The following is a 26,117-nucleotide window of genomic DNA, read 5'->3' as shown; positions in this document are numbered from 1 at the left end:
TCATGATAGAAGCTTTCTTCAAAGAGTCCATCATATTTTGGAAAGAGGCACTGAAAGGAGAAGTGGGAGCTCTGTCCATCTGAGTGATGCTGTTTGACTAGTGAATTCACTGGAGGAAGACTGAGGGCAAAAACCAGACTGTTGGTCTGAGTGACTCACAGTTGTCAGTCTCTAGATATTTTATCTTTGGTTAGTGTGTTTCTCCATGAGAATGGAGAAAAGTCAGCTTGCTTTTTGTGGCTTCCTCTGTGTAGACACTTAGACTTATGGTTTAGCTTTCTCCTCTGTGGATGGTCTCTGTGTTTTCAATATTCTAAAAGTATGTTGGCAATCATCTCCTATTGTTTCATGTCCTTCAAAAATAAATACATATATATTTATTGTCATATTTAGAGAGTAGCCTTTATGGAAAATAAAGTAACAAGCTGTACCGTGAGGGATGTCTACCCTTCAATTCATCTTCTGAGTGTAGATTGATAGGGGAGAAAAGGAGGGAGAGAAACCTTCTAAAGAAAGGGAAAGGAGAGGGAAAATTGGCTACTATGATGCATATGAGTGCAGGGACAATCTTGTTTAGTCATCTGTCTACACATTTTCCTAAGAATATTGTTTGTTCTTTAAGGGAGTGTAAAGGACTAATTAAACTAAATAGATGGAGTACCTTGATAAAACACTCTTGGCTCTTTGAGTCAACTTATTCTAATATCTGATATCCCAACTACTCATATCACATGGCTACTTATATGAAACCAGTGAATTGATAATATGTGACACTTTGATGAAAAGTATAATGTAAGAGTTGGTATTATTAGGAAGGACAAGAATTGAAGATACCTTTCTTCATAATGTAAGTTGTATTAGAGATTCTTAATTTTATTGAAGAATGAAGTAATGAAATTGTACATAATAAACAAAAATCAGGTTTTCACTTAGTTTCACTGGTAGACTAATTCAAATGTAAGTGACTTTCCAGTTGTTGGCAGGACTACCATGGGAATGTACACTTATATGTACATTTCGGAGTTTGAAAGATTGAATTTTTATACTTTTATGACCATAGTGGAGTTATGAAAAACATTTCATTTATTTATGTCTCTAAGTAAGTTTCAAATGAATATTTTTTTTGTTTGTTTTACAACTTCAACTTCTTTACATGCAAAAAAATTGTCAGTATAAAACTAGTATGTGGTCATTTTAGAAAATCTGGGAAAAATGCAAACATAAAAAAATTATAAGAACTCAATTATGCCACTGCTCAAGGATAACTATTATAATTTGGTTTAGTTATTTCTCCCAAACATACAATGGAGACCTTAGTACTTTTTAAATTCACTGTAGTGTGCAGTTTCCCCACTTCATTAAATAGTCTTTGAAAATTTTAATTTGAATGATAGCACACTTGTCTTGAGTCCTACATTAAAAAACATTTGATTTTATTAAGCCCAGTATCTCCATTGGTCATTCCCTCTAAAATCCACCACTTAGGAGTAAGGGGTTGAGGAGGCCTAAGATTGAAGAGGTGAACACTGAAGTGTCTGAGTGGGGCCAGCAGGGGTTGCTGTCCTGGATGAGGCTGCCACATTCCTGGTGTTTCTGACCTTGAATTCACTCAAAATTATAGTCTGGATTCTATTAAAGGAATTTCGTGTTTTTCTTTTGCAAGAGTCACCCCCTACCATGACAAATATTTTTAAACGTTTTTTTAAAAAAGTTGGAAAAGCGACTTTTTCCCAAAAGAAATTTATAGTTCAAATTTACACCAAGTTCTCACTAACTGGAGCAGGCCGGGTTTTCACTAAGGCTTCGACTTTCCTCTGTAAAACATTAGTCACTCCCTTGGAAGAAGCAGTTTTTTATAGGCAGTGGGATAAAACAGGCACAGATGTGCATGTAATATGATGGGCTTTAGAATGTACCTGCAAAGCATTTTTATTTTAATTTGGAGAAATAAAGAAAGAAAAAGACTGAATTGGGATGCTAAAATAACAGTGATTCAGTATTAAGGAAATGATAAGTTTTGATCCATTTAAATAGTATTTTCTTTTCCCTTTCCTTTATTCTTGGGAAGTTGTTGAGGTTGTGCCAAGTCATTTTCACTGCACAATTTTTAAAGGCATTCACTATTCCCGTGTGTAATCAGTTGCCTTTTGACTGTGCAGGACTGTGGTGACGCCTGTGGCCAAAGAGTTTGATCCAGACGTGGTCCTAGTTTCCGCTGGATTTGATGCATTAGAAGGCCATGCCCCACCTCTGGGGGGTTACAAAGTGACAGCAAAATGTAAGTATAGGACTGTATGAAATGCTATGACATAATAACATCTTTTAGTTCTTTAAAACAGTACCTTTTACATATGTGTGGTCAAATTACGTACTTTTGAAAATGAGTCAGATGGTGTTTACTGCTCTGTCAGATTCATCTCTCTGTAGAAATTGGCCTTGAAGAAAAACAAAGTCAAATTGTTTCCTTTGCTAGACTTCATGGGACATTTCAATAATGTTATATTTTTCAGAAGTCCCATTTTGCTATTTAAAGCCAGAAGTGATAGGGCTTCTGTTCAAAATATGTTAAATGATTTGGGAGGTTAGGAGTCGAGAAAAGCTACTGGGTTTTTTTGCAAGGAGAATGGAAGTCACTGTTTTTAATCCATTAAGCATGGGTTGAAACAGCTCTCTCCCTAGCACACTATGCTCTACTAGGTTTGAATACAAAAGTGTGGTTTCAGGGGCTCAGCGGCACTGTGCAGGCCCATGGGCAGCACTCAGGGTCTCTACTGGTCTTGTGCTGTGTTACAGAGATTCAACTTTTGGGCTTTGTTCCCTAATGAACAAGTGAATTTTGTGTTATACTTCATCTGAGTAATGTGACCTAATGGAATCCGACTAGAAAGAGTCTTTCTTTAAAAATAATTTCTATGCGGAGTGTGAAAACAATACATATGTATGGTCCATGTATATACACATGCATGCTGGTACTCAGGATATCTATTTTAAAGAAAAGGAAACAAGTCAAAGTACATAAAGAACAGACCCCACTATTGTATATTTGGAGTGGGGGGGGGGGGGGCTTGAAAACAAACTAATCAAAAGAATCCAAAGAGTTTTAAGTGGGAGAGACAAGTTTGAAGCAAGTGTGTTTTATTAATTTGAAAAGAACTGAAGAACTAGCCTCATGCCAACCTTTGTTTTTAGTTGGCTTCTCATGTGAGAAAGTTTTCTGCACTCTTATTGTTCCAGTAACATTGTTAGGTAGGAGCTATTTTTAACATCTATTATTTACCCAGCAATCTTGGTGCCTTGTTGTCTATTGAAAACATATTAAAAGAGGCAACTCCACAAACACAAACAAAGCATAATAGTTCACAATTTTGATAAATTGAAATAGAGAGGTGTTTGGTCATATCTAATGTCTTACAATTCTTTCTTCATGAAACTCCACTCAAAGGGAAATCAGTCTTTCTACTGCAGATAAACTTCATTTGAGTGAAGACTAGGAATAGTTTAGTCTAAATAAAGAAAAGAAAACGAGTACCCCAAATTGAGATAAATCCAAACAATAGAAAACATATGGAGCACAGTTAGAAATCTGGTAAAGGTGTTCCTTGCCATTAAATCCAAGAATCTCCCTCAGGGAGGAGGAGGAATGTCTGTATTCAGGTCTTTTTCCCTGTCAAGAGGCCAAGTGGTAACAAGTCCATTTCTCAGAACTGCTTGGAAGGAACTAATCTTTTTGTTTGCTTGTTTGTTCATTTTCTGCCAAGTCAAGTTCAAATATTAAATGTTGGAAGGCCGAATAGAAAGTAATCGTAGCCTGGTTTCTTTTGATTTTTCATCATAGATGTAAGAAACATGGTTTCTACCTTCTGTTAGCTTCAGTATAGTGCACCAAGACCTTCATTATGTTACGTTGTATTTCTTTATTCATGTGTGTATATTATATCATGCAGGCCTGAGTTTGCCAACTACAGTTTTTAGAGATGCTGCCACACTGAGGGTAGAGGTTAGGATATCCCAAAACCTGTATAGTTACTCCCTAAATGGCTCACCTCGGGGTTTTTTTTTTTGCTTGGCAGATGCATATTTATTATCTTGGTCTGAAAATGCCGGACAGGTAATTAATATTGGGCTTTCACTGTCCCATAGAAGTCATCCTCCTTTGGAGGGAGTCCCAGAATGGAACTAGAAATGGACTAAAAGCTAAAGTAAAAAGTAGGTAGAAATTACAGATACAGATTCCTCTCCCAATGTTCTGGCAAAGTCATCCCTGCCCACCCCCAAGTAGAATATTTGAGGATTTAGAGACTGGTTTTTAAGATACTATCATATCAGATATGCTAAAATTGTACTGTCTTAAACAATGAATAAATCTTTTAAAATAATTTTGCTTAATATCTCTGAACGGAAAAGAAAAATTTAGTCAAAATAACAAATGTTTTCATTTTTTTTAAATATCCATATAGCTCCTGATATTTTTTAAAGAATTGGTCAATACTATGACAAAAGTCTCAGCCCAAATATAGAGGAGACTTAGAGTGTTCTCTGCCATGAGACCACAGCAAAAATGTTCAGATTTGTTTGTGTTGAAGTTTTCATTAAATTACCTGATTTAGTTATTTTAAATCTATGTTACTCTTTCGATTAACCACCAGGATTAAGGCCCACACTGAAAGGGACAGGTGTCTTTGTGTCCTGGACAAACCCTACACCAAATTTTACACTGAAGTTATCAGTTAATCTTAATACTCTCAAGCTCGTTGTCTTCAGATTACAGTTTAAGATGTGGTACATATACACAATGGAATATTATTCAGCCATAAGAAGAAACAAATCCTACCATTTGCAACAACATGGATGGAGCTAGAAGGTATTATGCTCAGTGAAATAAGCCAGGCAGAGAAAGACAAGTATCAAATGATTTCACTCATCTGTGGAGTATAAGAACAAAGAAAAACTGAAGGAACAAAACAGCAGCAGATTCACAGAACCCAAGAAGGGACTAACAGTTACCAAAGGGAAAGGGACTGGGGAGGATGTGTAGGAAGGGAGGGATAAGGGGAAAAGGGTCATTATGATTAGCACACATAATGTAGGTGGGGGGCATGGGGAAGGCAGTATAGCTCAGAGAAGACAAGTAGTGATTCTATAACATCTTACTATGCTGATGGACAGTGACTATAATGGGGTATGTGGTGGGGACTTAATAATGGGGGGAATCTAGTAACCACAGTGTTGCTCATGTAAGTGTATATTAATGATATCAAAATAAAAAAAAGAAGGTTGGCAAGTGCCATGTTCAAACAGTAAAATTGATTCATCATATTGCAGCACTCCTTGGCTTTACAGTGTTCTCAACATAAAAAGAAGTAAAAGTTATTTAGTTCAAATTATTTTTACAGAAAAAAATATTTTTATTCCTTTTCAGTACTTCCATTGGCTTCAGGTAGTGAGCTCATATGTGCAAATTGCTTTTCTAATGTGAATAAGAATCTTCCTTCCTTTGGAATAATGCAAATGTCATTGTGAGATGATAGTGATGTCAAATTAAAAAATATGTTCCTTTTAGAGGCATAGTGTTTTATAGTCCTTGAGATAGTAACCATTTCCCTCAGCAAATATGATTTATTTTGAAAAGTAAAATATAGGTAATAGTTGGGGGACTATATCTTAGAGTCTTGAATTACCAGTCTTCTTGATAGAGTGTTTTATCCTTTTTAGGGATCCTTTCATTCCTTGTACTCACCTGTGAATGTCTGACAGAGAGACAGCTCCATTGTAGGGCAGATATCTGTATTAATGAATTCGTATATAGCTGTGAGTTTTTTCTGGGGAGGTAGAAAACTTGATTAGTTAATCCTCTAAAAAGTGTCTAAGAAGTTGAGTGCTAAACCAATGAACAAATAAGTACCAAGAAATAAACTTTGTTAAATGTATAAGCCTATGTTGGTCTACACTATCTGCTAATGATGGATGGATGTGCTTCCTCCTCTGCATATACAGGGGTGTGCAGCTCAGAATGTCCTCTGCTTACACATTTTCCTTGTCCACAGAGTTGAAGGCACGCTGAGTGAAAACTAAGTACAGTTTAGTGAAGTTAACTTGTTTCTTTCTTTTTTCTCTCTTACTGATGATTCTACACCTACTTTAATATGTCCACATATGTCCTGTATCCAATTTTCTTGACATTAAACTTGAACACATTCAATCGTGTGTTTTATATATTACCTGATTATACTTTTTTTTTTTAATGAGTGTTGTTCAGCTACTGTCACAGTTCTGTTTGGCAGTTCCGTCTTTTATTATTTATTGGTGATCGTGGAATCGATACTTTGTCTTTTCATAAAAGACTTGCAGGCTATAGCAAACAGACATGGAAAAAGCAGTGTCAGGAAGACACCTACCAAATGTTGCCTCATGAAGGATCAACCTTAAACTTGAATTGCTATAGTTCTTTTATATTAGGGTGGAAACTGGGAGAATATCATGCAGGATTGACTATCCAAAGTATCTTCCCATCCAGCTGCCATCAGATTAACCTCTCTTACATGCTTCTGTACTGTGTCCTCAGGACTGGGCCACAGGCATGGCACATAGTCTAACCAACTTCTTTTAAAAAATGAATAATACTAAAATCATCTTAAAATGGTTTTTTAAATAAGTCAGATGCTTTCTTCCAGTATATTTGATGTTATTTTAATTAAGATTTTGTGATTTTTTTTTTGTAGTTTCTATCCCCCCATCACTGCCACTTCTTTCCAGGTCTTACACTATATATTCATATCTCCTATAATATTTTAATTAGCAAAACCCCGTGTTTCTGACAAATGGTCACTTATTCAGTGTTTCTCTTTAATAGAAATAGGACTGAAAAGAAAATAAGTATTAAATGGGGAAGTCTTGAACTCCATGTAAGAGTGAGCTTTGGACAAAAGTACTGAGTCCCAGCTGTTAACACCTACTAGAATCTAGATGGGGTGATAAGACATCAAAAGAGCAGGGCAGTGGGAGAGTCAATACTTTAAATAATAAAGCTGAAATAAACATGAAAAATTAGAGATTGCTGAAGAGCTCATTTTGGTGTCAGAAAATCTATGTTCAAATCTCAACTTTGTCCCTCACTAATTTTATAATCAATGCACTTTCTTAAACAGCAAAAAAAAAAAAAAAAAAGAAAATAGTGGGAGAGTAGGAAGATAATAATTACACCTACAGCGTAAGGAATAATGATTAAGCATTACGATTTAATAGTTTTGAATTTTATTGTTGATGTCATTTCAACAATTGTGAACAGTAAAAGACTGGACATTTAGATGGCATATCTGAACACAAAATATACAGCACAAATGTTGTAATTCCTTGGAAGACATTTTAAACCCTTATTTGGACGAAATGGAAGGAGGATGACCAGAAGTCCTAGGAAGCTATTCGAGGTTAACATATAGCAAGTGTACGGCCATTCTATTAAAGTCAGTTTAGTCACAGAAATACCTATATGTCACATTTCTATCCATATGCATCCCTATATTGTAATAAGTCTGGAGGCAACTGGAATAAGTGACAATGCTTTTAAAAGAAAATAAAGCCTTATTATTTTGTGAAGAGGTTACCCCAGGCTCTGCCTGCCTAAAAGCTGAGTACTCTGTTTGCATATATTGAGATGTGGTTGGATTTGACATTTTTAATATACTGATGCAGAATAAATTATCCAGTGATGCTTTTTTAGCAATGGAACTATCTGAAACACAGTTAACAATCAGAAAATAAATAGTACTTCTAAAATGCAAAACTAGATGCAGAAAAACCATTTAAAAACATATAGACCCACCCTCTTGCTTTTACTGAGATTGTGCCTAATTGTTTACATATATAAGTAGTGTATTTGATTATGTAGCTAATTTTCCAACCAGCAGCAGATTTAAGCAGTAGCTTGAAAGTGGAGGCAGATGAATGGTTGGTGGAGCACATTTCTACCTCAGAAGTCCTTAAATTTGGCTCCATAGATCTCCCTTAAGTCTATACATAGAATTCACTGAGCTCATGAACTTGAATGGAAAAAAAATACATTATTTTTACCAGTCATGCCCCTTATTAGCTGTATGAATTTAGCAATGTATTTCCTCCCATTATAAGTACAGACAACAATTCATAGCACTGTGATTAAAACAGGTGATTTTTGCACCAAAAGAAATGATAGCTCTTCTCAGATCACTTTCCTATTGTATAGCTGTTTCCAATGGCCAATTACTGTCATCCTTACTTTGAAGTAATGGTACATATCAGACCTGCTGCTCAGTTAGGTAGTTGACACATTACATGTATTTTACCATGACTTTCCTCCATATTTTGGTAGCTTTTTGCAATATAGTAGTCTCCTTTGTGACAATATTTTATGCACTTTAAACATTCTGAGAAAGGAGTCCATAGGCTGTACTTCAAATACACACCCACATGCAATATTTACTTTGAGACAGAGTGTAGTTTGTCTGCTTCTATTTACTAATTGGCTTCTCATAGTTTTCCTATGGCTTGGCATAGTTATTCTGTTACATATTGTTCATCTCTGAAGCAAACACTAAGAACAACAGAAAATCAAGTTTTCAGTTTTCCAAAAGGTTTCTTATCTGGAAAACAAGTTTCAGATACGTCTCATGATACAATCTGATCCCCATGCTTTGTAGCCGGAAGTCACACAGACATTGTAAACAATAACTAAACTTCCCATCAAGCATTTATACATTGATATGTCATCATTTTAGGGAGAATAAACTGATGTAAATGGGCAATTCAATAATTTTTTTTAAAATCATGCACCCATCTTAAAAGTTTTTAATTTTGGATGATTTAAAATAGGAAGAATAATACAAAGAATTATATATCAACTTTATTATTTCTACCACTTAGAATTGGCATAACAGCTAAATATTTTTATTGCATTTGTTCCAGGTCTTTTGTTTATAAAATAAATAAAAACTGCAGATGAATGTGGACTCCTCTTTAATCACTGCCCCTAAACCCTATTGCCCTCCCCTCTTAACCTCTGTCATAATTTCTGTACTTTCTAATAACACACACCACACACACTTTATACTGTACCATATTATTTTAGTGAGTGTGGTTTTAATGTACCATAAATAGCAAAAGGTAAGTATTAAACTATTGTTGTGTTCACATAGCTTATGAAACTTGCTTTTTTGCTTTTCATGTCTTTGTTTTGACATAATACTCATGAACATTTATATGTCCTTTTAATTTCTATATATTAGACCATTATGGACATACATAATAGTTCATCTAATCTATCCTCCTATTAATGGACCTTTAAGTTGTTTCCAAGTTTTCATTATTAAAAATAATGTTGAAGTGTATATCCTTCCACATCCTTCTGAGTCTCCTTCTGCATGGGTGTTACACTGACTTTTTTAGTCAGGTTCTGTTTCTTTTTCAGTGTGTAGCACTTAAAAAAATGGAGGGAGGCAGCTTAAGAAAGAATAAATGCTTTCTATATTCCTCAACTATTCCTTAAACCACAGTCAACATCCTGTTTATCTAATAAACCCATACACCTGTGCAATTAACCTTTCCTCTTCTCTTTACCTTTCTATGTACCATAGATCACACTCCTTTTCCAGATAACATTGGCAGAGTGGATGTTGGGCACTGTATTCTTCAAGTCTTATGTAAAAGTTAAGGGAAAAATGAGCTAGACATCATATATTTGATAAAATATTGCCCTAAGGTGTTTCTAAGTAGTATTTTGGGAATTCAGTGTCCATTGAAAAGATGCTTTTCTATTCAAAGCCAGTCTGATGGCTATGCTATCAGTGACTGTAAAGAGCACTGTGGCCTTGAGGTTAAAAACTCGGTTTAGTCTTCCAGGGGCAAGTCAGATTCTGGCCTAGGCTCCTAGAATGACCATGTGAATGTCACTCAATCTCCTGAAGATTGTTCTCTTGACTGGAAAGGGAAAATTTGTCCTGGCCCTGTTGTTGTTACTGATGATAGAAAAATAATACCTGCTGGCAATTGCTGAGTGTTTACTCTGTGCTAGGCACCATACTCCGTACTTCTCTGTGTTATTGCATTTTTATGATTAAATGAGGTAATATATGCAAAATGCCTTTTTTGTATTTTTGTATTACTATATTCCTGAAATCACAGAGGATTTTGCAGTCATTTACATTTCCAAATTGAAAAAAAAATGTTGACAGAAAAATTAAGTGACTTGCTCAAGGTTCAGAGAGCTGAAGAATTTTGAAGAACACAAGTTGATCTCATGTCTTTTAACTTCCACCTTAACATACTTTCTACTTGACTTAATAGGTTATTTTAAAATCCCAAATAAATGAGGAGTTTTAACTATAGAAGCTTATTCTCAATTTTGAAAATACAGAAACTAAAAGGAAATTTTACCATAAATGAGCTTCTTACTTAAGTAAAATTCTCCAAGACAAGAAATGTAAGCAAAGCTTTACAAATATATGGGAGTTACTACTTTGCAGACCCCATTTGCTTTTTTTTGTGGTGTGTTCTGCATATGAATCAGTCAAGGACTTAGCCTTCACCTCAAAATTGCCACATGCCAGTATGTCTCTTTGTTTTACTCATGAGCAAGTACATGGCCCCTTCTAAAGACAGGGAGAAGTGGATTTGCAGGACATTTATATTCATAAATATATTCATAAATCCAGCATAGATACTATATATACATACATATATATATATACACACATATATATATATGTGTGTGTATATATATATATATAAACATAAGCAAGCAGCATAGCTAATTAAGAAGGAAAAATGTTAGCTTATAAAAAGTAACATCTTAGATTTGGGAATGATTTTATTTTGAAATGACTGTCAAAAGATTTATTCAGTGAGTGCTCCATGTTTTGCTATTTCCCTCTCTTTATCTTCTCTCTCAATTGCCTGTTTCCTTACACCACATGACAACTCTGATACCAAATTGTAGAAGAATATATTCCATCTGCAATGCTTAGTTGTTGATGTCATGAAATAACCCTTAGGTTAGAATGACTACTACATTTTGAAGGGCAAGAACTATAACTGTAATGTAACTGAGAGATCAACCTTGCTTTTGAAAAGAATATGCATAAGTAGAGTTTGCCCTGAAGGAGGATGCCAGCTACCACTATATAGTAAAATGTGTACTGTATTTCATTGATATTGAGATGCAGTTTTTCATATTTGAACATGTTTGAATTGGGATGCCTCTTAAATTTGATGGCATTTCATTGTTAGGTGAATTTTTGAAAAACTTTCATAGTGGTATAAAAAATGACTACAATAATTTTGTGCATAATTGGTGACATCTTAAATTCAATGAAGTGTATTGTATTTTGCTTTTTGAGATGTTTTAAAAATTCCAAAGGTCATACTAACATGATAGCTTAGGTTTCCATGTTGTATTTCCTAGGTTTCCGATGATTGAAGAGAATCCTGAGAAAGTAAAATTTTAAGTAATACAAAAGAAACAAACAAAAAATTACGAGGAAGAAATTTTAAATAGTGGATTCTTTAATGAAAGTTTGCTTTTAACTCAGACAAAAATGTTCCTTTCATGCCCTAAAATCTCCTAGGCTTTGTGATTTATTGGGATGATCATTCAAGCTAAAGTAATTCATTTCCAATTCATTTAACAAAACAATCAATACAAAGAAGAATCAGTTAGTCATACAATTTGTTAAGTAGTGCCAGTAGTGTAAGCATGTGGGCCACATCTATGTAACTAAGAATCATCTATTAGCATGTGTGTGGCTGAGAAAGTTATCAAGGAAATTATGGGGAATGAAAGCGTACTTTCCATCCCTGGACAGTTATCCTCACATTACTCTCATGGGCTGGAGAGTCATAAATAGGCTAGTACGAGTTTCCAAACTAGCAGGCATTGGCATCACCTGGTGGCCTGCTTAGGCTTACTAGGCCCCATTCCAGAATTTCTAGAGTGGTGCCTGCAGTTTGCATTTACAAATTCTCAGATGATGCTGATACTCCTGATGGAGGAACCAAACTTTGAGAACTTTTAAATGTCTAGGGTTCACTTGGAGTTAGTTAGTCTGCAGTTTGGGTCTAATTGGCTATCAGCTCATTTTCCTGTGTTTTAATGTTTTTGCCCCTCAAACAGAAATACACAAATTATGTCTGATTCGGCTAAACAAAGGGCTATTATGAGAATCAAATGAGGTAGTGGACTTGAAAAATACTTGTCAATATGTGACACTCTAGGTACCACAAGATATGAATGACATTGCACCCGTTAAGTTAGGGGACACTATTGTTTTCATACATATAAGCTTGGTTCAGAATTCATGTCAAAATACTTTTGTAATCTTATATGAAAATAAATACTGAAATATTTAGGTTTTTTGACATGTTTAACATTTAAATATTTAAAGATATTTTAGACCATCTGAAAGAATTTTACTGATAATTGACATATATTAGTTATATCAGGTATACAACAATGATTCAATATTTGTATATATTGTGAAATTATCACTACAATAAATGTAGTTAACATGCATCACCACACATAGCTGCAGACTTTTTTCTTGTGATACGGACTTTAAGATGTCTTAGCAACTTTCAAATATATAGTACAGTTATTGTTAACTATAGTCACCAGGCTGTACATTACATCCCCAGGGTGTATTTATTCTATAACTGGAAGTTTATAAACTTTTTGACCACCTCTACCCATTTTGCCCACTCCCCAACCCCCACCTCTGGCAACCACTAATCTGTTCTCTATACCTATGAGTTCATTTTTTGTTGTTTTATAGGGAGATTGCTGGAATCAAACATATCTCTCCCTCTCCCTGAATACTTTCCCACAGAACCTCCAGGCTCGTCCCCTGTGCCACTGGGGCTCATGGCCACAGATAAGTCACCCAGAATGACAGCGATTGTCTTACCACCAAGTCTTATAATTCCAGAATTACAGATTACTAGCTACCTCTGCCCAGTATTTCCCTCAGGTAGCTTTAGTCCAAGAGTCACTTCCAAGGATTTCCCCTTACCTCTTCACCCAAGTGATCTAATAGTTACTCACAGCTACCAGACCCTTTAGTAGAAAGAACTCTGTTGAAATGAGTTTTCATTTCTCATTGATCTCAGATTGTGATGCATTTTCAGTCAAACAATATGAAAAGTAATAAGAGAGATGTAGTCTTCCAAGTTGTTTTTAAAACTCCGTACTTCCTTTAAATAAATATGCTTATCCCAGCTCTCACCTTTCCTATCACCAAATCTCAGTACTAGCTTGTTCCATGAGAAATTGGATGGATCTAAACAGAGTGTAAGCTCTTCTTTATCTTTTCCTGTCACTTCTTCAGATTTTTAATGTTGGGGAATTTTTCACTCTAAATGAGTCACTTATACAAAAGAGTATTTATTTTAAAGATGGAAGTGAAAGAGAAATGCCTAGGGTTATTCAAATTAATTTGTAAATGTCTCCTTTAATTTTATTTAATTTTTTTAATGCTCAACCTTTTTTCCAGAATCACTTACGTGTAGTCATAATAGCAATACAGTCCATAGGAAAGGTCTTTATTTCCTGTTTTCCTCTTTTCTCTGACTTGGTAGAAATTGTCTGTAAATTAGAGAAACTACCTGTTTCAGAAGTTACCTTACAAAATAATCTACCATCTATGGCAAATTATCCCTATGCTTAATATTCTCTTTCTGCAATTACAATACTTTTTGCACTTCTTATTACACATGACCTCTCTCCACTCTCCACCTCACTCCCATCCTCCTTGGACCTCCCCTGTATTCCATGTGCTCCAGCCTTGCACAACTTTCCAAGTTTCAAACAGGCCAGATGCCACAGGGGTTTTGCAAAGGATGTTCCTTCTATCTGGAGCCCACTCTACTTCCGTGTTCCCTGGCTTAGAAGATAGCCAGCTGAGAAGATATACCACTTTCTCAGGGAGATCTTGCCTGACCACTGTGCCCACCCCCTAAACATCCTCCATCACTTTCCCTAATTGCTATTTGCTAAAACTCTGGTATTTGAGGCTACTGGGTGTTAACTACAATTATATCCCCAGGGGCTAAAACATTGCCTTATTCATTGTCCAAGATCATTTATCGACTTTCCTTTATGGAATGATTATTGTCTTTAAAAAAAATCAAATGATCTAATTTGAAATTTATTTGAGTTATATATAAAGTCCATCGGTTTTTTTTCTTTGATTTGAAAAGTTTGGTGTATTTGTGTGCATTCAAGATGTTTTCATGAGTGTCCATGTTGTACTATGTTGCTCTGAAAAAATGAGAGGCAGACCATATCCAGCCTACCAGGCAATATTAGGTAGTCGGTTCAAAAGAGCAGCTCTGGAGTGGAACTTTCTAGAACCAGCACTTGCTCTGCCACTTTTTGGATGTGTACGACCTTGGACAACTTCCTTTACCTTAGTAGGACTCAGTTTCCTCAATTGCAAATGTTACTATAGATTTGTGAAAATTAAATAAGACAGTCCACTTTTCAACCTAAAAAGTGAAATTTGTAGTAAGCACTCAATAAATATTAGCAAATATTAGTCTTAAAACTTCCACACACCTTGGGTGTGCTCTGGATTATAACAAATTTAATGTGTGCATAGCATATTACTCTTAATTAGAGTTGAACAGCTTTAGATCTAGGTCTTGATAATAACATATAACTATCTGGCTTTTAAGTGCTTCAGACTAATTTACAGTTGAAAAATGTAAAATAAGCAACTGCTAACAAAATGCTTGAGTCCATAGATTTGGGGCGCTCAAGTCTGTCACTGGAATGAATGCTCTACATAACTCTAGACTGCTACATAACAGGGAGTCAGTCTAGCTAGCCAAGCTCATATAGGTAGCAAAAGCTAATGATATTTAGGACAAATGGAAAACTTGTTCATTTAGTGAACATTCCCATAAAAATCTAAAATATTTTCACATATGGAAAAAAGGGTTACTCACATTGCTCAAGGTAAAAGCAAGGAATGAAACTGACAGAACATTTCTACTGTTGCTTAATACCACATCCATTGTGATTGCTTAGACTTCAAAACAGATTTTTTTAACTATAAAATAAGGACATTTACTATAGTATAAACTAAGAGATAATATTTATTTTTGGACAATAATAAATAAGACAGAAAATAGAAAGATAAATGATAGGTGAACCCAGTGATGAAAAGACAAATGTAAGCACTGAGAAGTTAGACAGGCCAATGTCATGTACTCAGGATTTAATTTATTTGGCCAACCCGTACTTAACTCTTAACAGTGTATGATCCTTTGGCAAGTCTGTCTGATCTGAGATTCCTAGCACTTATTTGTGTACTATTTAAATCTAGTCATCTCATTTAGAATCACTTATCTAAAATTCAAAAACAGTTGCCAGCTCTATTCATTTGTTTGCAGTTTTCTGGATCTACTATAAACAGTTTTCTCAGATGTTAAAGATTTCTCCCCACAGTACTGTCCTTATGCACAATATATATTTCCTTCCTGTTTTAGGGTAATCACCTAAGTAAGGAACACAGAAGAATCCTTAAAATCACTTTATTGCCCAAGTAGCCAGCAGAGGGAATCATTTATTAAATGTAGCTCATTTCAGTAATTGACAGGCACAAGAACTGCTCAAAGAAAACAGAAGAGTGTCAGGCTATTTGGGATGGTTCCAGGAAGGTTGTCTACTTTAAGAGCTGTGTTCTATTAAGGACTGTGATGGTTATTGGAACTTTTCCTGTTGTTTTATTCAGTAGTCTCTAGGGGACTATTTGGCACTAGGGTGCAAAATGAGATCAGCAATTAGGAAAAGACACCACTGCAGGCACTTTAAGAGTAAATCACTGAGTACCAGACTTAATAACTAAGTGCCAGGCCAAAATAATAGCCTAAGGTTGTTCAGGGGTCCGGCTTCTTAGTCTTCCCACTGTGCATGCTGCTATAGTTCATTGCATGACTGCCTCCAGAGGTGGTGTTCAGGTATTTGGCAAGAGGAAAAGTCAATTGCTGTAGACTCCTGATCCAAATAGAGTAAATTTCCCAAAGGCTTAGAAATTTTGTCATCTGGAAGCTGAAAACCCCTGTGCTAGACACATCTATCTAAGGGCAGCTCCAGAGCCACTTTCCACTTAAGACAGAAAGAGGCATTGGTATTATAACAGCCTGGTGGGTCTAGGTGTGAAAGCATCTGTTGATTCTAGCAGCAAGGAAGAGAACACTTCCATCTGATCTGTTTGGTGACTCCCACATCAGACAAGAAAAATCTTAAAGGGCAGAATGTTAAGTAACTTCTTACTTGGTGCAAAAGCCACAGTTTTCACCTCTGATTCTCCTAGATGTGATTATATAACAATCAAGAAAGACTGGAAAGGAATAAGGGGACATGATGAGATTAGAGTGGTGGATTGGAATGTATGCAGACTGGGGAGGAGGAGACTTCTGTTCTATTCCTCATTCAGACACTTAAATATCTGTTTTTAAAGTTGATGTCTCCAGTCCTCATCTGTGAAATGAAATTTTTGGACCATCTAGTAGAATGGTTTAAAATTCTCTATCTAGACAGACTAGCAAGAGCAGCAAGCATTTAATAGGTGCTTATAATCTATGGTAAACACGTTACATTTGCTTTTTTAATCTTTATAACAACACTGTAAAATAAGCAGTATTGCTATGATCCCCATTTTTACAGATGAAGAAACTAAATTGTAAAACAGATAAGAAGTGGCCTGGTTTATGAAAGAGCTACATCTGGAAATTCACAGGTGGTCTGGCTTCAGAGCTGGTAAAAATGTATTTTTATGTCTCATGTTTATATCAGAAGTGGACCTTGAAAATAAGGAGAGACAGGGACCAAGACACATTCAGGGCTCGCATCCCCACAGACACCCGAGTTCATCAAATCCATTCCATTGGCTGAAATAGCTGTATTGCTCTCCTTCTCTGCTACTCCCACTCTTTCTCCTTCTCTCCTGGAAGGTAATTTGGTGTACTGAGAACATAAAACTCCACCACGAAGGACTTGGGCCCTGCCCCATGAAGACAGGAAGGTAAACCTGGGCTCCTGTGTACCTCTTCTCTCATCATGCTTTATTAAAAGATAAGTGAAAAGATAGTACAAAGTGGGAAAAGAGATTGCACAGAAACAAATTCAGGGGGCCTCAGGGAAGTATTTGTTGTTGTTGTTGTTGCAGATATTCAATGCTATTAAATCTCAATCTCCCTCATGTAATACTGATGAAACATCTTTCTTGGTAGAGAGATGAGATTTATATTCTAAGGATAATTGCTATTGAGTTTAAGGAGCTTAAGGTTATGTCCAATCTATTTTTTTCCTCTCAAGCTGTTTCTTGATGCTTCTCATATTTGCCTTGTGAAGTTGGGTATTGAGAGCCTCACAAGGTTTCAAGTAGGCAAAGGGATTGAACCTAAGTACCTTTGTCATTCAGACAGCAGCAGTAGGCAGGGCTGGGCAAACACCCCCACGTGCAGGGCTCTCCCACTGGGTCTTTGCGCTTCCGTTCACACTGATGGTGACAGTGGTGTCGGGAGAGAAAGCTTCGATGGATCCCTAGACACCTGGCTGTAGGCAGTCTGCAAACCAAGTCACTCACCGTGACCAGAGCTGTGCAGTTTGTGCTTTGTTCAAAGGGCTGCTGAGTGAATGGGAGCTAACATGTAACTGGCCACATGTGGTAATTTACATTTACATTTGAATTAAACTATATTATCTCAAGTACTAGCCACAAAGCTGGTGGCTGCCACATTATACAGGACTGATATGGAATATTTCCATCATTTCAGAGTCCTTTTGGACAGCACTTCCTAGTGATTAAATATTAAATAAAGTAAATGCATAAACATACAGTACATTAGGAATTGATAGGCTATGAATAAAATTAAAATAGGGAAAGTATCAGGTTATGCCGAGAGAAGATTGGCAGTTTTGAAAAAGATGACCAGAGATAGCCTAACTCATAAATGACATTCGCATAAAGACCCAAAAGTGATGGAGGAGCAAACTGGGTGACTATCGTAGGGAAGGATGTTCTAGGCATGAGGACAGACAGAGCAAAGGCCCTGAGACAGAGGTCCTTCGATGTGCTCGAGGAACAAGGAGGCAAGTATGGCTGAGTTGGGGTGATCCAGGGAGAAAGAAAGTGGAAGTAGTGAGAAATGGTTATATTCTGATTTATTTTGAAGTTAAGTATACTAGATTTTATGACAGACTGGATCAGGAGTAAGAGAAGGGTGGGGAGTGGGGACTGAAAGGTACGTGCAAGGTCTTAGGTCTGGACACTAGATAGGAAAGGCTTGATGTGACTGAAATGGGGAAGATTGTGAAAACAGGACTGAACCTATGATCAGATATTCAGCACTACGTATTTTAGATTTGAAATATTTCTTTGTCACCTGAGTGGAGCTGTCCAGAAAGCAGTTGAATATATGTGCTTTGAGTTCAGGAAAAAAGATAAGGATATAAATTAGTTGTTATCAGCATGTAGATGGCACTTAAAGCCATGAGCCCAGATGAAATCATCTAGGGGGCAAGTATAGGTAGAGAAGAGCCCTTAAGGAGTCTTGAGCCACTCCAACATGATGGTATCAGAGTAATGAGGGGGAGTCGGATGAGGAGCCTCTGAATTTCACATGGTGTCCTGGAGCCCAGTTTAGCAAGCGGTTCAAAGAGGAGAGCTTAATCATCTGTATCAAATGTTGTTTCTGGGGCAAGTAAGATAAGAACTGGCCATTAGTTCAGTAACACAGAGGCCACCGCTGATCTGGTCAGTAAAGGCTTTGATAAGTTAGTTAAAAGCCTGATTAGAAGAGAGAATTGGAGGAGAGGAATTGAAGCCTGCGCTTACAGACTGCTCATCTTTTGATGAACTTTGCTATAAAGGGGACCAGGTAAGTAGAGCAGTAGGTGGAGAGAGGAGAGTAAATGAGTATTTTAAAAAATAATATTGGTAAATTAACAGTATCTTTATATGTATGGTGCTGGCTGGGGATTATCTAGCACAAAGCAAAAAATTGGTGCTATTATAGACAGAGGAAAGAATTAATTTCTAGAGAAATGGCCTTGAATTTATGAATAAGGTGATCAAGTGTACAAATGGAAGGTTTAGCCTTTGATACATAGACAATTAATCGATAGTAATAGTAGAAAAAGCAGAGCATGTGGGTCCAGACAATGGCAGGTGCATGAATGTAGTGGTAGGAGATTTATGAAGTGTGCTTCTGATTGACTTTTTCCTCAGTGAAATAGCAACTGAGGTCATCACAGAGAATGAGAATGGGGAGGAATTTTGGACATTTGAGAACCAAAGAGAAGATATGACATAATTCGATAGGACAGGAGAAAAGGGAATCTCCTAGGAGAAGGTGGCAGGGAGCAACTTGAGGGGCTCACATAGTTTCATACATCACTTCAAAGTGAGACCATTCAGCCTGACTTGCCATTTTCACCAGCCACACTGAGCAATGGAGTTTAACCAGGACTGGATTAGAGGGAAAGAGGCAAGAAAGTAATTATCTGATGTACCATGAATTTTAAACCAATTAATGAATGGATGTGAGAAAATGAGTATAAGAGAAATGAAAAATTGGTAGAATCTATGAATTGCAGTTGTAATAGCAGATGGATGGTAAGAGAGGAGAATGCTTTGAATTGATATTATGGAAGTGTTCTAATTATTGCTGATAAAGGGACTAGGTCATAACAGTGATCATTAAATCCTCTTCCAAAAATCAGTCCACAAAGGGAGTTACTTTAAACTTTTATTGGGTCAGTGTAGACTTTGAATTAGAATTGTGTAATTGATTTTTGATTAATAGAGTTATGCTCTATAGGAAAGAAGAAAATTTTGATAAGATATAATCAGTTGATGCTAAAATTCAAATATAAAAAATAACAGGATAGCACGTTACCTTCAGAGAGCATCAGATAAATCTCTTGCGAAGGTGAACAGTGCAATATTTGATCAGAAGCTTAAACTTCTTGTTCCACCCGATTTCCAAGAGTTCCCCTATAGAGACTTCAAATACAAGCCTAATAACAAACATTATATAATTATGCTTAGACACTTTGTTTATGAATACATTTCTAAAATAGAGGAATGGCAGTATCCTAGGTGTGGATTCTATACTATTTGACTGTTACTATTGCACAATAAACTATTGATCCATTTGTATCATCAGGGAAACTTCAAAAAAGAGCAGGCACATATTTTATTAATGGGAAAAGTTAAGAAGATATTTTTCCTAATATCTAGGAAATTCTAAATGTTATTTATGAAAGGAAATACCTGATGAGATAAAATCAATTGATGTTCAAATTTAAATTTTATTTTCTATTAGTTCTATTTATGTTTCCAAAATAAATGACAAACATTTACACTGATTCTTAAAACATATATATGGTAATATTTCTGCCTACTGATTTAAAGAGTGATTATTGGCAGTCAATTAAAAATAGTAAAGTGGATAAATGCTTTTAAGACCTAAGAAAAATATGCACATTTTCTCCAACTTTACAAAGTCTTTGATAAAACACTCAATTTGGTCAGGCAGGAGTCATTTACCATTACCTTTAAAAGTACAAGGTAGAAACTTATCTTCATTAAGTGACACTGAATGTCTGGCACCACATAACTAACCAGAGAATTCAGTAGCTTAGGGTCCATGGGATGCCTCAAGTTCAAAGGGAAGAGAGACATCCTGTTTGGTGTTGTATTTCACTCATGCTGTTAAAACTGCCCAGATCCCCTTAAGTGTTTTCTTTTTCATTCTTGAACATGATCTTCTTTGTTCCTCATGAATAACACAAAGCATAATAAAACCCAATGTCAGACCAAATAATTTTCACAATGTGTCTCACAGGATTTTATTTTTAGGTATAAAGTTCTTTCTTTTGTACAAAAAGTCATTTTGTCAATGATGGTGAAAACTGGTTGTCTTTCACCCCCTAAGGACTTGGGACTTGTTAGAGAAGAAAGAACATTGCTTCAGTTACCAATTCTAATCTAATACCTTCAAACTGCAAATTATATTATTGAAAATTTTGGTACAAAGCATATCTATTGAGAATCAATGAAGGTAGTTAAATTAAGTTCTAACTTGTCCAATAAGGAAATTTCATTCTCAATGCCTGAGATCATAAACATGAAAAAAGAAAAAGTAAGGTGTTTAAAATTACCTCTGCATTCAACAATATTCTTAAAGATTTGGCAACATGTGTTCGTTGAATCCAGAAAATGCAGATGCTAATTTTTTTTATTATAAAATCATGACTGGTAACTTCCTTGAGTGTCTCAAAGCTTGTTTCCACTAACATTTCCTAATTTTAAAATTTAAATCATGGAAAAAGTGCTGGCTGCACAAAATCTGGTCTTACTAAATTCTTCAGAAATGGATTTAAAATTTTTCTACATACTTATTCATAAGAGGGTTATAAATAAATGTGAAACTATAATTCCTGTATATTAGATGCTTATTGACACTTGGCTGTCCTTTGGGGAAAAATTAATAAGGTCTCTCAAATGATCACTGACTGTTGTAATTTCTGATACCTAAAAAATGCTCAAAGATGGGAGAACTTGTGGTTTGTCAAAACTCTAGGACTTTACACATTCTTCCTTTATTTTCTTAGAATATATCTGTAAAGGAGATAGATATCATGTGACTGCTAAATTCCAGTGTTACAATTTGCCACAAATTGTTTAAAGGATGCTATGTGGGGAACTTCTGCTACCTTCATCCTGCAGAATATCAAATGATCAGAGTTGTAGGTCACATTCAATTTGACCATGTTCTACTGGAGAAGGTCTGGTTAAGCTGCTTGGTTTGACAACTAAAAAAGGATAAATGATGGGCTGTAATTTTCCATCTATTATTTTTAAATGATTTTCCATTTTAAAATTTTATTTGCTGTCTATAACATATGTTAGATGGATATAATTCAATTTTAGAAGTGATTATAAGACAAACATTACTTTTTCCTCATCCAAATATCCTTTTAAAATTTGGTTGTTTTTTTGATATTGTCCCCCCAACTCCAGCTAAGGGTCTTCCCCACCAGGGAACAGTGGCATGGACCTAATGCTATTAAATGACCATTTCCATGTGTGGTCTTTCCAGATTGCTGCTTTTTATTGTCATTCTAAAAATGTCTCCTGTGAATCGATCTCTTCAGAAACAAAGGATAATTATAACATGTACCTTTTTATATGTATAAAAATTAGCAAAAAACATATTTCATGCATTTAAAGAAATCACCTCTTCCGGAGCATGAACTTATACATGGTACTGTCCTTCCAAAGCACTATTCTAGACGTTTCTTGGTACAGCTATTTCTTAATTATTGAATCATTTGTTGATTCATTTGTTTCACTTAAAAGCATTTATTGAGTCTTTAAAATATGATAAGTGCTCTATTAAGAAAGATATGTATACAACTATAGCAATATAGATGTAAAATAAAATAACCTATGGGAAGATGAGGAAGCAGATTAGTTTACCTGGTTGAAGAAAAACCTTGCTGACAAGGTAACATAAGCATCATGAAATGTGGAGTGGTACTCGGCCAAATGGTATAGACAGCAAGAAATCTCACATAAATGGAAAAAAAATCCTAAAGGGTACATTGTATTTTCATGAAAAAAGTAAGTGACCTTATGTGTATAGTGCTTGAAGTATGTGAAGGAGTATGATTAAGAGAATGCATTATCTCTAAGGGAGTTTCCTGTGACCACAAAACAAAATGAGTTTTAATAAGCAATATGGAGTGAGGCAACATCTTATTTTATTTAGGTTACAACCCCACAAAAGGCTGTGTGCCTCTCTGTCTGTGTGGATATATGTATCTACCTCCTGCTTTATCCATCCATCCTTCATCATTCTACCTATGTTGGAATTCATTTTCCCAGTGTTTGAATAGAAAAAGGGAATAATAGTTTTTCCTAGCCAAAAAGAAGTAAATCTGATTTAGTTGATTGGTACAACAAAGAGGACCAGTACTGCCAATTTCACTGTATGGTGGACATCCTCCATAAATCCAATAAGCTGGATCAAGATGTCTGATGTTTGACAAAATGTTTTCAAGGAATTATACAATATGCTTAAAATACATCCTTTAAAAACACTCACTCATAAAAATTTTTGACATCCCCTTAAAATATGCAAGTGAGTATGTGTTTTTTCAACTTCTGTTAAGATTGTGCTACCAAGAAAGTATGAACATTGCTGAGTTGGGACATTATTGTACAGAGAAGTTTTCCAAAGTAAGGACTTAGGCTTTGGAATCTCCACCAAACAAACCGTTATTAATGAGAAACCATATTTTAATCTTAGACTGTATTTGCTATGGTTTTGCTAATTGAAAACATAACTTTTGGATGAGCTTTTGACTGTTCTAAGATCAAAATGTTAGTTCAGTGTCCCATCAGTAGAGGGCGCTTTCTTTGTTGTGTTTATATTTGAACTGAACTCTTCTGTGGTAATAGCCATCAGTATGACTGAATTAACTCAGGGCCTTGATGTTGGCACTGGCGTCACTTTTTCTGAGAGTTACTCACTCTTCCTATACCTGAACATGAACTTGATGTCTTCTTTTTCGTTTTGTTTACTGAGATTCATAAAGAATATGACAGCCTAGGCTGTTAAAGATATTGATAAGGGAAGACTGTCATCCACTAGCAAGTTTCAACTTTGTATTGATTAAATAAATCCTACTTTTAAAATTTTAGGGGCTCTAAAATATACAAATTTTAATTATTTGTTTTATTCCCAAATTAAATTCAATAGCATTTGTTTATTCCTTTAGAAGACCTGGTGGCTAACTTAAATTACAAAATAATATCAATACAGTGGGTCGGTAATATTTAAAATCACTGTGTAAGCCTTGAATTATTCAATGTAATGTGTAACCTACCAAGTGATATGGATAAAATCAGGCAGATCTCCATATTAATCATATCTAATGCTTAGTAAGATACACACTCTCCATGAACTGGCAAATAAAAACCACTTTCATACTGAGTTTGAAAATATTAACACAAAAATTCAATTTTCTATTTCTTATTTCCATATCTCAAAGTTGAGAGTGTTTTTGTGTGTTTTCTGAAATAAAGTATTCTTTAAAATAGTTGATAGTACATGCAAGTATTTGAAAGATGACAGAAGGGATTCCTCTGTATATGCGTCTCAAACAGGGAATTTCTCTCATTTAAAAAAGAAACTGGCCACACAGTGCACTCCAGAGAAAACAAAGACTTCCAGCAACACAGCATGTCAGAGGTTTTTCTACTGCCCAAAAGATGTATGAGTTTTATGATTGCATACTTGACTATTGATTCATGATAGTCTTACTTTTAAGTCTACAAAGCACAACTCAAATCCCCCAAACACATACACAGACACACATATCCACACACAATACACCTATACATACTGTCATTATTTAGAGAGCAAAGGTAAAGAAACTTAAAATATGTATCCTTAGGATTGGGAAAGCTCTACAGTGCTGACACCAATAAGCATGAAATGTACTTGATCCTGAGACAGTGTGAAAACGATGAGTTAGCAGATTGAAGAACAGATGGCCCCTATTCACCCCATGTGGCTAAACACACAAATGCCAACCTCAGAGACGCCTTACCTTTGCCCTGTCTGTCCCTTCTAGACTGGTTCTGTTATATTAAGGGTTATTGCCTTCTTGGCCCTCCCAGCAATCAGCTTTTGAAGTCCATGGCCAAGAAAGCAGAGTGAGACACCATTATGAGAGAGGTGTTTGCTTAAAGATACCGTCCAAGCACGATCCCATAGAACCATCGAAAGTCTGACAGAGAACCACAAACTCCAGCCAGTATCTTCTAAGCCCCTGAGGATTCAAAACTGCCCACCATAAAAACATAATGGTCTGTTTATCTGAGCAGCCAGGAGATAACATCTTAAAGTTACAATCTGGGTTACAGGCTAGTGACATGAAGCAATAGAAATTCAAATACCTCCCTTGCCCTGGGAAAAACAACATGTGAACAGCCCAGTGTATAGATACCACTGGATGCCCCTTTCTCATGCTAATGAGAGTCACAATTTTCCCAACATTTTTCTGTTAAATAAATTCAATATACTTGGGAAGAAAGGGATGGATCCTGCCCCTTACTCCATTTGCATGCTTTATACTATTTTTGAAGTTTTGGACTATGTTAGGAAATATTCCCACTGGCACAATCAAGTGAATTTTTGTGGCACATTTTGACTTCTTTTCAAAGATTGCTTAAATTCTGTGACATTAATCATGATTGTCTAATAAAATACTACAGAGACTCCCAACAAGATGCTTTATTCCCAGGATTCCTGTACTGCAGCAGATCAGATGCTCATTACTCTGTGTGTATGTGTATGTGAATAATTTATTTTCTTCTGTGATTCTTTGGTTCTCTGCTGGGGTAGAATTAAAATATTTTAAAGTTAAAAAAACCTCCTCCAAAAGCCTTTTTTGGATCTACATTGCTGACATTAGGAAAATGAAAAGTTAGTCTTGATATTTAAATGATGTCTGTTGGACATATAATATAGTGATTTTACAACTATTTGTTTTTAGTGAGCCTATTTGCTATTATCAGTCAACTAGGAAAATCCTAAATCTGTAGGGAATTTTTTTCCCCTCAAATAGGTGAATCTTATGATTATGGATAGTGATGAGATTAAACACTTAGTTACTAGACTTCTCATTGAATATTATAGGTATTTTAGCATATGTAAATATTACCTTTAATCAACTACATTTCAACCAACTTAGTTCATTTTAACCATTTCCTAAACACTCAATAGGATTGTTTTCATAACCAAATCTTATTTAATCATAAAAATGGGCTCCATATATCAGTCTAATGTGTTTCATCTTTTTTTATCCTCAGATGTGCATATATAAATTTCCAATCTGTTGCTAACAAGTAGCTTTCTTTTTCATTTCTTCCAGGATTAAGTCATATTACTTTACCACAGATTCAACTTAATCACAAGCTTTGTATGGTTCTATCTATTTTATTTTTTTCTACCTTGTCTATAACCCTGTATAGAGGCAGAGGAAAGTTAACACATAAAATGTTTCTGAA

General features: G+C 35.5%; 1 protein-coding gene across 2 annotated transcripts in view; it reads left to right on the top strand.

Moving 5' to 3' along the window:
- HDAC9 (histone deacetylase 9) overlaps positions 1-26,117 on the top strand; it is a 938,800-nt gene that overhangs the window by 786,090 nt on the left and 126,593 nt on the right. For both annotated transcript variants that reach the window (XM_073238726.1, XM_073238727.1), the window contains exon 25: positions 2,160-2,278. In XM_073238726.1, the coding sequence (XP_073094827.1) occupies positions 2,160-2,278 (119 nt within the window). The remainder of the gene's footprint in view (positions 1-2,159; positions 2,279-26,117) is intronic.

The sequence above is a fragment of the Manis javanica genome, chromosome 6, assembly GCF_040802235.1.
Source record: "Manis javanica isolate MJ-LG chromosome 6, MJ_LKY, whole genome shotgun sequence".
In the NCBI taxonomy this organism is placed as follows: Eukaryota; Metazoa; Chordata; class Mammalia; order Pholidota; family Manidae; genus Manis; species Manis javanica.
The sequence above is the reverse complement of the archived record's forward strand: the minus strand, read 5'-3'. Positions and strand labels throughout refer to the sequence as shown.